Raw genomic sequence first — 17,105 nt, 5'->3', positions numbered from 1 at the left:
GACGTTTACAGTCCTGTAGTAAATTTTTCAATCATAAGAATATTTTTCACTATCCTGGTATGTTTATATGGATGGACTAATTGTCAGTTAGATGTAAAGAACGCATATTTATATGCAAACCTAAATGAGAAAATATATATGACCCAACCAGAGGGATTTATCGAAGAGAAAAATAAAGTGTGTTTATTACACAAGGCCATTTACGGTCTACATCAAAGCGGCCGTGAATGGTTTTGTGAATTTGAAAGTACTTTAGAAAATCTATATTTTAAGAAAATACAATGGTGTAATTGTGTTTATAAGGGTTCAAATGTAATTCTCTTGTTATATGTAGATGATATTGTGATTTTTAGTAAAGATCAATATAGTATAGATAAAGTAATTTCACAGCTGAGTAAGTTTTTTGATCTTGTAAGTATTAGGCAAAACTAAAACGTTACTTGGAATTGAATTCTTAGAGAATGAGAATGGGGTTTTTATACATTAGCAGAAATATATCGAAGAAATTTTTGAAAAATTTAAACATTTCCAGATACCAATAACTTCACTTCCCACAGCTAAGGGCACTATTCTTACAAAATTAGATTGTCCATCTACAAGTGCAGAAGTTGCGGAAATGCATACATTACCCTTTAGAAATCTGTTAGGATGTTTAGTTTTTGTAGCTAACAGGACAAGGCCTGATATTACATATGCAGTGAATATCTTATCACAATTTCAGGAGAATCCTGGAATTAGGCATTGGGAAGCATTGTTGAAATTGCTTGGTTATCTCAATAGTACTAAATTATATAAGTTAAACTTATCGAAGATTAAACATCTAAATTTATATTGTTATTCAGATGCTGATTATGCAAGTAATAGAGATGACCGCGTGTCCATGGCAGGATTTATATTATATTTAGATGAAGTACCGGTAATCTGGAAAACTGTTAAACAAAAATGTGTAAGTTTATCAACCATGGAAGCGGAGTATATCGCCTTATCTGAAGCAGCGAAGGAATTAATGTGGACGAAACATGTCTTACAAGATGAAATTTTAAAGTTTAATTTAAGAGAGTGTAAACTATTTTGTGATAACAAGTCTGCCATTGATTTTTCTAGATCGCCAATAGAAAATCGCCGAACTAAGCACATAGACGTAAAATATCACTCTGTTAGAAGACTAGTAAATGATGGAGTGTTTGACCTTGAATTTATCACCAGTAAAATTAAATACTGCCGACTTATTTACAAAAGCAGCGACTGCTGTTAATTTAAGAAAGTTTTGTTTAGATGTTTTCAGTGTTTAAAGACAATAAGTGTTTTCGTATAATAGAATTGAACTATGAACTTCTGTGAAAGTTTTGTTTTTGTCTTTGCACGGGGAAAAGAGGGCCGTTTGTTGGCTTTAGTTTTCCACATGCAAATTTTGATCGGAGGTAAGCTAACGTGGTTGCCACTGACGTCAAGATCGGCGGGTTGGCCGAGTATAATATATACATACGCCGGTATCGGCGAATCTTGTTTCTTGTTCTCTTGTGTGATTATCAGTTAGCTTTATGCTAGTTTGCTTTCACTAAATGATTTTAAATGTAAAGGCTACAGTGTTAGCTCTTTTATTTTATTTAGTTTAGTCTTAGCTTTATTTAAGGGAAGCAAAACATGCTTTGCTTTTATCACCACTGCCAACAACTGAAATAGATAATTTTAGCTTAAACCGTCCGTTATACATTAAACGCGCATGCATAAATGTATTATGCGCAGCCGTAAAGGTCTTGCGCGCATGCGCAGAAAGTTTGTAGTTTTGAGGTCCGGATTAACGACTTTTGACTGTATAATATAATCAGATTTGTCCCTCTTCAGTATGGATGTACATTCTACACCAAACAACACTGCTACATCTCGGCTGATCTTTGGAATATGGTAAGAGGTAGTTTGGCAACATTTTGGAGGCGATAAAAGTTACTACCTAGGATTCTGGTAATAATGTGAGAAGTACTCAGTTCCGATTACGCATTATTTTGTGTGAGGGAAATGAGAGATCATGAGATATGTCATGCGGCATTAATGGATGAATTACAGTTCTTTAATCGGAAAAGGGGGTAAATTTGGAAAAATATCTGTAGTACTATATCATTTTGTATAAAACTTTATTGTGTGTTGTGTGAAATAGTGTTGATTAATTTTCGGATTGCATGGCGCTATTTAAAGTGAATTCTAAATTTTTAATGTGTTTATCTGATAATTCAAAAGAATTGGTTGAATGGTGTATGAGTGTAGGTTTAATTGCAGATAAGTATGAATGTCCAAAATGTGGGAATGAAATGAGATTGTGTGACAGGAAGGATATTATAGATAAGTTTGAATGGCGGTGCAAGAAATCTGGTGTAGATAGACATTTTGTGAAACGGAGTGTAAGGAAGGACACGTGGTTTACTGAAAGTAGTTTGAGTATGGGTGAAATTTTATTAATTTCTTATTACTGGTTGAATAGACTGCCAGTTGACTACTGGATTTCGGATTTAGAAATTAGCAGTAGTACTGCAGCCGATTGGAACTCTTTCTGTAGGGAAGTGTGCGTGCCACGTAATGAAGATTCTGAAGAAGATTAGGTAAGTTAGTATTTTTAATCATTTGAGGATATTATTTTTATGCATTGTTCTAAATGTAAGGAGTAAATAAATTAAAATGGTATTATTTGAAAATTGCTATTAGAAATGATTTAGTTTAAAGTAATTAGGATTGTAATCTAATTTTTATTAATTTAATGTATGTGCTTATTTATATTTTAAGTAGTGTTTTTTAATTTAATTATATTTTAATTTAATGATCGTGATTTTGTGAGTTATGTTTGTAGTATTTTGGAATATGTTTGAGTAGTATACATTGAGTATTTTCATGCATTTTCGTAAAATTTTTCTAATTTATGAGAAAAAAGCAGTGTACATGGATATAGTGAAGAGTGTGCACACTGCCATTTTTGTGCAAATCTGGGATGTTTTTTTAAGTAAAAATAAGTCGACGTGTACATGGTTTAGTTATATTTTAATTAAATGATAGTTATTTTGTGAATTTTATGTTTGTAGCAATTTGGTATACGTTTCAGTTGAAGTAAACGTGCATGGAAATAATTTAAATATTTGACACTAAGTATTTGTAACCATTTTTAATGTTTGCGGTATAAATTCGTTGGTGACGTTTATAATATAATACATAATTTAGAGGTAAAAGTTTTTGGATATTTTATTTATTTTATACGTGGAAATGTTCATCCTTGGAAAGGGTATGTACTTTTTTGTGATCAGGTAATTTCATATATGTTCTTTTTACCGAGTTTAAAGATTCACAAAATTTTCCTGCATTTTCGTGCAAATTTTTGTAATTTATGAGAAAATAGCAGTGTAGATAGATAAAGTTAAGAGTGTGTGCAATGCCATTTTTGTGCAATTCTGGGATTTTTTTAAAGTAAAAATAAGTCGACATGTAAATGGTTTATGTGTATGTACTATTCTGAAAAACGCGCAAGGAGTTTGCGATTGTGCACTTTTTCCCAATTTTGCAGTTAATATTTGTCATGATTAAGCAGTTTTGTTACATAAAATTTCTAGCATAAGTGCAATTTGGCTAGTAGATTGTTGGAAAAAGTGTTCAGTAAATAAAAAGAAAAGAAACATGTCTTTACTTCGTGAATACAAAATGGCGGCGAAAAAAAAATAGAGGGTTGCTGTAGCAGAGTTGGTCGCCAAATTTTCGCCAAGTTACCATAATCCAAAGATCAACATACATCTCTTTTTTTTTTTTATCACACGTACACACTTTTTTTAAATCACACCCATATTTTTTACGGCCTTCGAAACCGAATAGTACCATCATTTGTAGTCATAAAATTTTATTTATAGGATATACATATCCTATAAATAAAATTTTATACATATCCTATAAATAAAATTTTATGGCTACAAATGACGGTACTATTCGGTTTCGAAGGCCGTAAAAAAATTGCAGCGAAAACGTATGCGTAAAAGCGCCAAATCTAGCAAACGAGCCCATTTAACAGCGCGCCAAATCTAGCGTATGCGCCGATTTCAGATTGCGCAAGTTGATATAGTTCTATATTTCTTAAGACGCCACTGAAATACTAGTTTAATTTTTAAATCCTTTTTCGATATCCTATGGATTTAACTATTTGGGAATTGCCCATGACGAAAACTCGGCAATAGAATTTTGGGTAACGTGCAGAATCACTCACTGCTTGACCCGTTTTTAAAAATTGCACATACGACCTATTTTCACTTAAAAAAAAATCCTAGAATATCACAAAAATGGCACTGCACACACACACCTTTGACTTTATCTATGTACACATCAACCTATTTTCACTTAAAAAGTAAAAGAAAATTGACAAAACTTCAATTGTTTTTACCCTTGTAAAAAGCTGCAAACAAATAAGTGAGCGATTCTGCACTTTACCAAGAATATTTTCAAAGAAAAGTTATCATTCATTATAGAACATTACGTTTGAACAACCAACAAGATGAAATTATTCTTTAGTGATAAGTCGGTAGCGAAATAGCGATGCAGGCATCCATTCATTATGTTTAGCAATTTTTATATAAATTATAATAATGATCTGAAATAGTTATTTACTCTTATTCTTCCATTCAGTCATGTTTAGCCTTTTTCATATAAATTATAATAATAAAAAAGTATTATATGAAATTAACTTTTCATCTAAATTAAAACATCAATCTTAAATAGTTATTTACTATTATACTTCCTTTCTTGCAGCAATTATTTTTGGCAGCATTGGCATCAACAATAGTTTGGAGACTTTTTACGACCCTCGAAACCGAATAGTACCTAAATGACTTGTCTAGTGCTGCTACTACAGTCAAAAGTCTTTAATCTGGACTCGTCGGGACTTCGGCGATTCCGGATTATCGATCATCAGTTTAAATCTGGTAAGATGGCATGCAGAAATTATAAAATTAAAAATATGAAACCGTAATTTATAAAATAATGAGCAATTATGATCTAAAGAGTATCAAAATTTACAAAAATAGAAGCTTAATATTTGTTTACTTTATTAAACATTTCTTTCAACGCGCGCATGCGTAAAGCATACCTTACGCATAGCCGAAATTAGAAAATCACAACCAGAAAACTATCTTATTTATATTCATGATGACGAGGAATTTGATTTAAATCATATCAAAGACGGAGTACATCGAGATTAAATACTACTTTTAGTAAGGAATTATAAGCCGAATAAAATAAAAACATCTGCCCTGAAGATAACGATAGTGCTGACAGATTAACTTCCAGTTCATTGTGCGCCGTGACGTCCCCCCCCCACGCAGAGCAGCGTGAAATTGATAAACAGATTTCGGAACGGTTAGATAAACAAAGGATATGCCTTTATTCATTTTTTGTAGCAATTCGTTTTTTTGTTTGATGGACATCGAAACATACTTTCGTTTTCTAGATCCTTTGGGAGCTCCAGCATCGGAAAGTCTATTTGACATAATCGAAAGTTCAAGCTTACTTTTATAAAATTGCTCTTACAGTCTGCAAAAAATAATAAGCTGGATCCAATTCGAAGATTAAGGAACAACGCAATCATCAACATTAACTGAAATAGATAATTTTAGCTTATACTGTCTGTTATACATTAAACGCGCACGTGAAAACATATTCTGCGCTTGCGCAGACGCAGTCGTAAAAGTCTTCCACGCACGCGTAAACGCCTATGCGCATGCGCAGAAAGATTTTAGCTTTGAGGTCTGGATTATAGATCATTCCGGATTATGGGTGTTCGAATTAACGACTTTTGACTGTACTACACAACTTCCATACCAATGTTTAGGGTACTTGAAGGATTCTTCAAGTTTAACCAGCCAAAAGTGACTACCAGTTATATTCTAGAAAATTCAAAGATATCGAGCTCTAATGAGTCATTTAACACTTATCTATAACAGAGCAGGTGAAATGTCATATAAAAGAACCATTAAATAACGAAGACTGATGATTTTTTGAATGGAGTTCAAATTTTAAGACCTCTGACACGTTCAGTATCTAGCCCACAGACTTCCCAAATATTATTTTTGACTATAATAAAGTGTTACCCTGTAAATGATAAATGCTTTCACTGATCTACCAATACTTTCAGCGGAATCCTTTAGGAACAACTTAAGTTAATGAATCTTACGTTCTATAGCCATTACAATTATTGCATAAGAAATCCTTCACATCTTTGACAACACTTCCAACAATCTAGAGACAACAAATAAACAATTTATTGAAACCCAGAGCTGCAAATTGTCCGTCATACAGAAAAAATTATAACTTTTTCCGATGTGTGTTCTCCTGATATAACTAACGGCATACTCAGCTAGCTATTGAAAAATCCATGGTTTGAAATCCCAGGAAGAGCAATTAGAAAATCACAATAGCCTTTACAGCAATACCCAATTAAAGCATGGTAGACGATAATTCATCACCATTCTTCCCCTTCAACCACCCTTTATGCAATTATTGCCTTCCCTATACATGCTCATGTGACACAATAGCATGTCCAGTTAGCAGTCAGAAGATACATAATTTGAATCCCGGTTCATAGCCGATTTTTCATGTTTCTTACTTCAAAAACTAAATACCTCAACAAAGTGTTTGAAAATTGTTTACATAAAAAAGTGAAGATTGATAATTGCAAAAATTTATTTATTATCAGCATGCCCTTTCACATTTTAATTAGGTATATATGCTGAAAATCAATTAGTAAACATATTTACCAGAAGATTTCTGTTTCTTTCATAATAGCAGCAATTTCGTGACAATCGCTTTAAGAATATATTAAAAGATATTGTTTTGTAGGACAATTTTATGGCAAAATACCAAAATTTCTCATAGAAATTTTTACAGCAGTTTCTTCCATTGCAAGCAAATCTCACAAGTGTATATTTTAAAAGAGTTTAGAGCAAAAACACCATAATTTGTTTATAAAAACTACTGGAACTAACAAAAGGAACATATACAATAATGATGACACTGTATGTTTAAACTGTCAAACTGTTATGTGCATAGTTGAAAGTTTAGCAACTTCTGCTACGGTGATTGTGTATTATGCGTTTTACATTAAAAAAAATCAAATGCAATCAACTCATATTCGCATATTATGTGTTTTACTAAAGTATACTGTACCACAGGCAAGCAGGCTCAATACTGGGCATTTCACATTTTCAAAGGGTAAGCTAGATTTACAGCATTCATACAAATAATAAGATTATTAATATATATCTAGGCTTTACATACAGTCATCTCCAACTGGACCAGCAGAACACTGCGCTGGAGGGTCCCGCCCAAGATCTTGTAATTCCTGTGAAAGAAAAACAAATGGTTAATTTCATATTTACAAAAGGTTGTAGGCTAAAATTTCAAAATACAACAGAATTATAAAAATTTTAATGGACTGAAATGTTCTAAATAAATCCAGATAAATATAAAAAGATGACTAATATGATATGAAACCACGAAGAAGACATTTAAAATGTTTCTTGCTAAAATATCATATTTAATAAAATATTAATATATTTCCCAATTTCAAGTTCTGGTGCTATCTCTTGAATGATCAAAGTTTTACTCGGATATACCGTTAAAGGCCTTAACATAAAAACAAAGAAATAAATCTCTTACAGAATAAAAGTTTTACTTGTATATACTGTTAAAGGCCTTATCATAAATAAATAGAATTATTGCAATGTATGGTCAAAATCTAACTTTCTCCTGGAATTAATTTTAAGCTTTGTTGTTCTTATTCTTGTGTCCAGGCATACAGTCCTAGTGGTGGGTCAAAAGTTTACCGTGAAAAGGTCTCTGGCTTGAAGCCTTGATAATAAAAATAATTTATAATCCCAAGAGACGAAAATTCTTTTACAAGCAACCAAACTGACAGATTTTAAATGTATTTGAATATATTATGCAGACATCAAAATTACTCCAAAATCTGAATTTCACCCCAATGACCTGACAGTCGATTTTTCTATCCACTATTCATCCAAGGAAATGTTAATTTTAATAGAAAAGATTCAATGCATTTCAAATTTTACCTACTGAAAATGTGAAATTTGTCAATGTATCAGTCCAACAGTCCATATATTTAAAAAATAACTGTGAAAAATATAAGAAACAAAAGAGGTGCAATCAGATTTTATTCTTGACACTTATAGAATGTTTATCAAAATTCAATACTTCAACTGTTACTTGAAGACCAGTACCTCAATTCCAGTCCAGATACATACAGAATTTGACTTCGAAAAATAGTCTTTACACTCCAATTTATTAGCATTCTGAAAAGTTTGCCATTTTAAATACATGCACTTTGACATCTTAAAAGATAGCTCCTCCATGGATATATTTAATGAATCGTAGCCTGTTTTTCTTCATCCTTCTTTTAAAAACAAAATTTTGATTAGAGGATGCATAATTGGAAAGGTAAAATGGAGAGATTTGAACACGTCCAATAGTGTTAAAACATTTATCTCTGAAATTAATAATCACGCTGTATAATTAAAATTTCATATCTGCAATTTCTTTTCTACACATTCTTGATTATTAAAATATAGTGGATTTGGTTAATCTTCGGATTATGGTAACTTGGCGATTTTTTGGCGACTAACCCTGCTACAGCAACCCGCTAGTTTTTTTTTTGGATGCCATTTTGTTTTCACGAAGTAAAGGCATTTTTTTTTTTTAACTCAACATTTTTTTCCAACAATCTGCTAGCCGAATTACGCTTATACTAGAACTTTTATGGAACAAAGGTGCTTAATCATGACGAAGATTAGGTGCGAAATTGGGAGAAAGTGCAGAATCCCCCACTGCTTGCCGCATTTTTAAGAATTGCACATGGTATCATCCATGTACACGTCAACCTATTTTCACTTAAAAAAAAATCCCAGAATTGCACAAAAATGGCATTGCGCACACTCTTGACTTTATCAATGTACACTGCTAAAGTTCTAGCTAGTAACCTTTATCGCCTTACCAAAATGTCGCCAAACTACCTGTTACCATATTCCAAAGCTTAGCTGTGGATTCATATTAAACTCCCAACAGAAGTGTTATTTAAAAGTAAACACTTAAATAGCAATTTTCATTAATGACTTATAAAACATTCCTGTGAAGTATAAAAAGTTTTTATTTAGTTACATTAGGAAAGTTGCTTTTCAGAAAACATTAAAACAAAATGCAATATTTTAGTAACAAAGATCAATTTATTAAACAAATTCACAAATTAACAATTTTAATAAATTTACATAAAAACTGCTATGACATGGTTAATGTTTGTTAAAATACTTACTGTCATACTATAAGCACTTTCACAGTAATATAAAGCATATATAAAATATACTTCATATTACTAATATTTCTTAAAGCATGTTATTAACAATGAATTCATTTCAATGTTCTTGTTAATGCAACAATTTCATTTTTTTTTTTTTTTCTTGTTTGTTTTATCCCAAGCTTTATAAATGTACACATTTTACTTCATTATTAATGCCGAGAGATGATTACTGTTAAGTTTTACACGATTTATAATGAATTACAAATTTTCTAATCACCTTAAAAAAATAACATATCAGATTTTCAATTATTCATTTTTAAAACTTCTGTTACACAGGATTACATTATGCACCTTTTGCATATCCTGCATTTCTTAAAGCATGTTATTTATTGATGTATTAAGTCTGATACTAAGGGCTACCAGTGCAGAAGTTTCAATTTCAAATAATATAATAATTTTACAGTTTCACACATTACACCACTGATTCTAATCACTACGCATATTTTTTAAAAGTACACTTCACAGAAAAAAAAGTTTTATTTCAAGTATGTTAACGGTTTCCTAGATAAATAATCAACACATAATGACTTCATATTTCCAAAATTAAGATCTGATGGCTAGTTGACATAGCAGACATGAATGATCTTAATGTTAAGTGCTCCATGAAGAGTAAAAATGCACAAAAACGTTAAGCCCGTTTTCACTCATCCTTCACGGCAAGATTTCAAACTGACTTTAGAAACGATTTATATATATATAATAAACATACTACATATTTTTTAAAAAAAGGGTGGAAAAATGTCCGAATCATATATTAAGATTTCTTTTTTTTTTTTTTTTTTTCATAATAATCAAATCTAATATAAGAAAGATGCAACATTTTAACCAAGGCGTGAATTAAAGATGAGAAAGTATACTATTTGTAAGAAACATATATCTTGTCATTACATTAAAATTAGAAAACTTATTTCCCTTTAGAGGACAAAAACCCTTACGTCACAGATTTTGTAAGAAATTTTCTAACTAAAAGCACAAATAATGCAGTATACACAACTAGCTCTAGACGCGATTAAAACTTAAAACACATATTTAAGTAAATAAAATTATTTGGTGCACGTACTTGCTATTCCAATAACTGTGCCGCCGTGTAGGCTTAACGAATTTTCACTATCAGTTTTTAAAGAAATGCGAAGATAATGCAAGATAAACTTAACAGTGTTAAAGCATTCATTTTTAAGAAATACATAAAACAATTTATTATTAACAATTAATTCTAAAGCCGGTATTATAATGAGCAACTATGAACTTTAGATAGGCCACTTAAAGCTTATAAATGAGACTTCTTACCTTATTAATTCTTTTCAAAGCCATATCTTAATTTGTGATACGGAACAGATCCGGAAAAAGAATCCTAAATATAAGTTGAAGGTTACTTGAACTAAGATTATAAACGTAAAAGATCGCTACAGTAATTTTTACGCGTTAGGCGCAGCCGTAGAAATTTGCCCCAAAGAGCAACAGAGAAGAAACAAGTTGAGTAAAGACAGGAACTGCGAACTGATATCCGGCAATGTAGCCAAATTCAGAAACGAAGTTTCAACTTTGCAGTGAAGCGACAGTTCACTAAATTCATACATATATATTAAATTTTAGTTTAAAAAATGCACCTATAGTGTTTATTTGATTTAAAAAAACTCAGATTTTGAAAATATTGTTTTGAAGTATAGTACTGTAGATAAATATTTCAACAAACTTTTATAGTGTATTTGTCGTTAAACATTTAAGTATATAACAGATATTTAAAAAAAGATTCATTGCGTCTGAAATGAATCTAACTTGTCCCAGATGCATTTCTAAACGATAGATATATGTTTATCTTACTTCAAGGTACTTTGTTTTGCTTTACCTTTATTTTTTATATAGGGTATCCAATTTCTCTATTTACATTATTATTTATTTTTCACAATTCGTAACCGAACTTCACAGCTTTTTTTCTTCTGAGCGAAAAACAAGTTTCTTAGTCACTCATATTTTAACAGGTTTATGAAATTTTCGTGACATTGTCATAGCTTCCTTTCCGCTTGATAAAATCATTTAATACCTTCACTGGTGTCGTAACCATGGCTAAGTCGAAACGGGTTTTTGGCGATCTTGCTTTCGAAATAAAATCGAAATCTTGGCGAATTAACGTTATTGACATCTGGCAACCCTGGAAAGGTGTAGTGCAGTTAGTGATGCGGATATCCTTAATTTGCTTACGAAATTCCATGTACTTTTTCATCGCAAGAAATAGGAGGAGTGCATGTGTTTTGGGTTTAATTAATGTCTGGAAATCAACTTAATACTTACAAATGAAGATATGATAGTCTTCAAAATACTTTTCATGTACCACTTTGTTACATGGGGGACTGTTGAGTGTAGTAAGTTGATCATTTTGTGTACATAAATAATCATGTCTACTTTGTTCCATAAATTTCAGTTTTTAATATTGTTTTGTTTACCACTTTGATAAAATCCTGTAGTCAAATTGTAATATCATTATTAATGTGAGAGTCTTAATTTTAGTTGTACGGATGGTTGTGAGTTCCGTGGTGACTTTATTTAAAAATGTGGGTTTAAATAAAAAAAAAAAAAAAAAGATTTAAAAGTTCTTTATGTATTTTAGTTTATAAAGTTTAATTTTAGGTTATCGATGTGATTGTAAATTCACCTTTAATCGTAGTAACATTTTATTAGCTTAAATTTATATTGTGTTGTTAATTTTTTAAGGCTTTCTTTTGTTTTTTGTTTCATCTCACTTTCTCTTCTGTTCTTTCGTGCGTGAAATTTATTTCTTCTGTTTAATCACGCTTGAGGCTAATTCATTTATCGACGTCAAGATGGAATGTGAATTGTGAAAATCCCACAAAAATTATATTGAGCACTTGGAAATAATTAATTTAAAAATTCATATTTTGAGTACTTTAAAATTTTTTTTGTTTAGTTAATGTCAGCAGTAGTTTTCTTATCATTATAAGCTTATCATTCAGCTGATTTTAAAGTTATAAAATAAGTTTTTAAACTAGGTGCTACATATTGATTATGAACTGTAGCAAAATATATAAATTTTAGAGTATTAACATATATAATGTTTTATTAAATACCTTTGTTGCACTTTTTGGCATAATGAATTCACTGATAAAGCAGATTTTCATACTTTAAAGCTGTAAACCTAATTAAAAATATTAAAGTTAATTCTTGCTTTGATTGTATTGGAATAATGACTATGTTTTGTATGTTATTGTGCTTTTCAGTGATTAATTCAAAGTTTTGCTTATAAACCATGTAAAACAAATAAATAGTGGAATTAACAATTGTTTACAAGAACTTGACAATAGTTAATAATTTTATTTACATTAATATTACTTGCTATTTATATTAATACAATATTTATTGTATATAATAATATTGTATTAATGCAAATAAAAAGTAATGTAATTAGAATTACAATATTTATCACTGCAGAAATTATTACAACATTATGACTGCACAGGGTAGAGTAGACTTTTAAGGTACCCCTTGTATTATGGCGAAGTTGTTTGATTTATCGCCGAGTTGTTGTTTCATTTATGGTAGCCTGAGTAGTTGAATGTTATGGAAACCCTATTGTGACGTAATCGGGTGCACGATTCTGGGAAATTTTGAATCGTAGGATGTTTTGTAAGCATTTTTGTGGTGTATGTTGATTTGATTCTTTAGACTTTAGAATGGCCGAATGTAGTAAGATTAATTTGATTTTCTGTACGATTTGGAGCGAAAGGGAAAAAGAGCTTTAATTGACTGGTGTGTTAATGAAGGTTTGCTTAGTAGCCATTATAAGTGTCCTGTATGTAGGAAGGATATGCGTCTAGTCGAACGTAAAAACCGTTTAGATGGATTTGAATGGGTTTGTAAGAAGAAAGGTTCAGATGGTCACTATGTGAAGTGTTAGATTAGAAAGAGTACCTGGTTTGAAAAGAGTCATTTGAGTATGATTGATATTTTGATTTTTATGTTTCTCTGAGTGTACGAAGTGAACTCGAAAATCATGGTGAATGAGTATTTGCTTTTAATAGTGCTTAAATGTATAACATGTTTTTTCTTTTTTATGTCATTTTATTGTTTGGTTTAAAATGTATTTTATTGAGATTATGTATTTTTTGTTTGCCTATATTGTAGAATATGGTGTTCCTTTGACTTTTTAAGTGAAAATATACCGATGTGTACATGGTCAAAGTAAAGGGAGTGCGCAATGCAAGTTTGTGCAATTCTGGGATTTTTTTTTGGTTGATCTGTGGAATATGGTAACTTGGCGATTTTTTGGCGAAAATTTGGTGACCAACTGTGCTACAGCAACCCTCTATTTTTTTTTCGCCGCCATTTTGTCTTCACGAAGTAAAGACATGTTTCTTTTCTTTTTATTTACTCAACACTTTTCCCAACAATCTACTAGCCGAATTGCACTTATGCTAGAAATTTTATGTAACAAAACTGCTTAATCATGACAAATATTAACTGCAAAATTGGGAAAAAGTGCACAATCACAAACTCCTTGCGCGTTTTTCAGAATAGTACATACACATAAACCATTTACACATCGACTTATTATTACTTAAAAAAAAAAAAAAAAATCCCAGAACAAAAATGGCATTGCACACACTCTTAACTTTATCCATCTACACTGCTATTTTCTCATAAATTACAAAATAACTATCGTTTAATTAAAATATCACTAAACCATGTACACGTTGACTTATTTTTACTTAAAAAAAACATCCCAGAATTGCACAAAAATGGCATTGCGCACACTCTTCACTATATCCATGTACATTGCTTTTTTCTCATAAATAAGAAAAATTTCACGAAAATGCATGACAATTTTCTGAATCTTTAAACCCAGTAAAAAGAACATATATGAAATTACCTTATCGCGAAAAAGTATATACCTTTTCCAAATATGAACATTTCCACGTATAAAATATCCAAAAACTTTTACCTCTAAATTATCTATTATATTATAAACGTCACCAACGAATTTATACCGCAAACATTAAAAATGGTTACGAATACTTAGTGTCAAATATTTAAATTATTTCCATGCACGTTTACTTCAACTAAAACGTATACCAAATTCCTACAAACATAAAATTCACAAAATAACTATCATTTAATTAAAATATCACTAAACCGTGTACACGTCGACTTATTTTTACTTAAAAAAACATCCCAGAATTGCACAAAAATGGCATTGCGCACTCTCTTCAGTATATCCATGTACACTGCTTTTTTCTCATAAATTAGAAAAATTTCACGAAAATGCATGAAAATACTCAACGTATACTACTCAAACATATTCCAAAATACTACAAACATATAACTCACAAAATCACGATCATTAAATTAAAATATAATTAAATTAAAAAACACTACTTAAAATATAAATAAGCACATACATTAATTAATAAAAATTAGATTACAATCCTAATTACTTTAAAACTAAATCATTGCTAATAACAATTTTCAAATAATACCATTTTAATTTATTTACTCCTTACATTTAGAACAGTGCATAAAAATAATATCCTCAAATGATTAAAAATACTAACTTGCCTAATCTTCTTCAGAATCTTCATTATACGTCGCTGCAGTACTATTGCTAATTTCTAAATCCTAAATCCAGTAGTCAACTGGAAGTCTATTCACCAAGTAATAAGAAATTAATAAAATTTCACCTATACTCAGACTACTTTCAGCAAACCATGTACCCTTCCTTACACTCTTTTTCACAAAATGTCCATTTTCACCATATTTCTTGCACGGCCATTTAAACTTCTAATATCCTTCCTTTCACACAATCTCAACTTATTATTATTATTATTATTATCAGATAAACACATTAAAAATTTAGAATTCACTTTACATAGCGCCATGCAATCCGAAAATTAATCAACACTATTTCACTCAACACACAATGAAGCTTTTCCAAATTAACCCCTTTTCTGATTAAAGAACTGTAATTCGTCCATTAATGTCACGTTTCACACAACACAGAATATAGCTAAATACGAAATTTCCAGATTTCCCCTCTTTTTCGATTAAACAACTGTAATTCGTCTATTAATGTCACGACATATCTCATGATCTCTCATTTCTCTCACACAAAATAATGCGTAATCGGAACTGAGTGCTTCTCACATTATTACCAAAGTCCTAGGTAGTAACCTTTATCGCCTCCAAAATGTCGCCAAACTACCAGTTACCATATTCCAAAGATCAGCCTTTTTTTTTTTTAAGTGAAAATAAGTCGATGTGTACATGGATACCGAATTTGTGCAATTGTATGTCTTGTTATTTTGGCTTTGTGTAGCGGCGATTTTTGGGCCCGCCTCGCAAGCCAAAATACCGAGTCAAAGAATTGCACAAAATCGGTATCCATGTACCGCCAAAAATCGCCAAGTTTTGCCAAGGGGTACCCTAAACTATACTTTTACCCACTGCACAAATTATTACAACATTATCTCTGCACAAATTATTACAACATTATCTCTGCATTAATTAAATTATTACCACATTTATCACTGCACAAAAGGAAAAATAATTCCCTCAGCAAATGAAAGTTTCCCCTGCAAAGTAAAAATTTTTGTGACTGAATGTATTATCCTATTGACTAGCAAGTAGCATGATTCAGTGCCAATTATGTATGACCTTGTCCTTTAGAATTTCCTAATAACCACTGTGAATCATTGCCAAAATTTCTGCCAGGGGTTGACAGGATAATACATAAGTACCAAATTTTTTGTAACAACGTTTATGAAATTATGTAATGTAACCAGTGGCGCCTCGTGGCTAAAATTAGTGGGGGTGCTGTTCCAAAAAAATTTAACCTTTGTTTTAAAATTAAGTAAAAGGAAACAAACATGTATAAAAAGAAAATTTATTTTGAAACTTCATGAAATCTTACAAGAAAAAAATTGAACATTTAATTACTTTAACCCAAATTATTACAGTTCAATCTTTGTTTTAATTTCCGCGTTAATTCTTTGTTTTAATTTTCATTCCTCTTGTTTTAATTTGCGCGAAAAGATCAATAATTTTCTCCTTGATCTCTGGATGACAACTGAGGAAATTTTTCTTTATTGAAAGCAATGTAAGCGCATTTAGTCTTTCCGAATTCATAGTGCTTCTTAGAAAAGTTTTCATTCTTTTCAATGTTGAAAAGCAGCGTTCTGCCTCTGATGTAGTCATGGAAACTCTCAAGAGAATTTTTATCAGTTTCGTAATTTCACTAAGAACATCATCTAGATTATTTTCGAAGATAAATTTCAGTAGCTCAATTAATTTGCAGTTTTCATGGATATCAGACCTACAATAAAATATTTTTAGTTCACTTTCAAGCTTTTCTTTTCCAATCATTGGATATGCTTCAGTGGTCAGTACTATTTCTTCTGTAGAATGTTCATTCCTAAAACTAAGCATTTCTTGTTAAACAATTTAGCAGCTGCTAAGTGTTTAGTGGAAGAATATCTGTGCATTATATCAATACACAGTATAAAGTCACATATATCCTTAGCTTCTGCCATCAGTGTCTTTGAAAAATTCTTACAGTACTTTGAGTTTCTTAATTCTAAAATAGCAGTTTTGAAAACTTTAAACACACTAATTTCTCTGGATTGCATTTAGTTGTATATTACTTCAGCATGAGGTATCTGATAAAAAATCTCTAACCAAAATTTGAAATTATCATCATTTAGATATTTTAAAA

General features: G+C 30.7%; 2 protein-coding genes across 2 annotated transcripts in view; one reads left to right on the top strand and one right to left on the bottom strand.

Annotated features, from left to right (window-relative positions):
* LOC118180240 (ubiquitin-conjugating enzyme E2-17 kDa) overlaps positions 1-10,872 on the bottom strand; it is a 33,501-nt gene extending 22,629 nt beyond the window's left edge. Inside the window, exons 1-2 of the mRNA XM_035349363.2 lie at positions 10,673-10,872; positions 7,294-7,357 (exon numbers count right to left, since the gene is read on the bottom strand). Coding sequence (XP_035205254.1) covers positions 7,294-7,357; positions 10,673-10,696 — 88 coding nt within the window. The 5' untranslated portion in view covers positions 10,697-10,872. The remainder of the gene's footprint in view (positions 1-7,293; positions 7,358-10,672) is intronic.
* A 556-nt stretch (positions 10,873-11,428) lies between these two features.
* The window catches only part of kuz (zinc-dependent metalloprotease kuz), a 116,021-nt gene continuing 110,344 nt past the window's right edge, over positions 11,429-17,105 (top strand). Inside the window, exon 1 of the mRNA XM_085820992.1 lies at positions 11,429-11,745. Within this exon, the coding sequence (XP_085677118.1) occupies positions 11,685-11,745 (61 nt within the window). The 5' untranslated portion in view covers positions 11,429-11,684. The remainder of the gene's footprint in view (positions 11,746-17,105) is intronic.

Source organism: Stegodyphus dumicola, chromosome 1, assembly GCF_044657685.1.
Source record: "Stegodyphus dumicola isolate Sdum_Otavi_A_Nest chromosome 1, ASM4465768v1".
Classification (NCBI taxonomy): domain Eukaryota; kingdom Metazoa; phylum Arthropoda; class Arachnida; order Araneae; family Eresidae; genus Stegodyphus; species Stegodyphus dumicola.
This window is presented reverse-complemented; position numbering and strand designations above follow the sequence as displayed.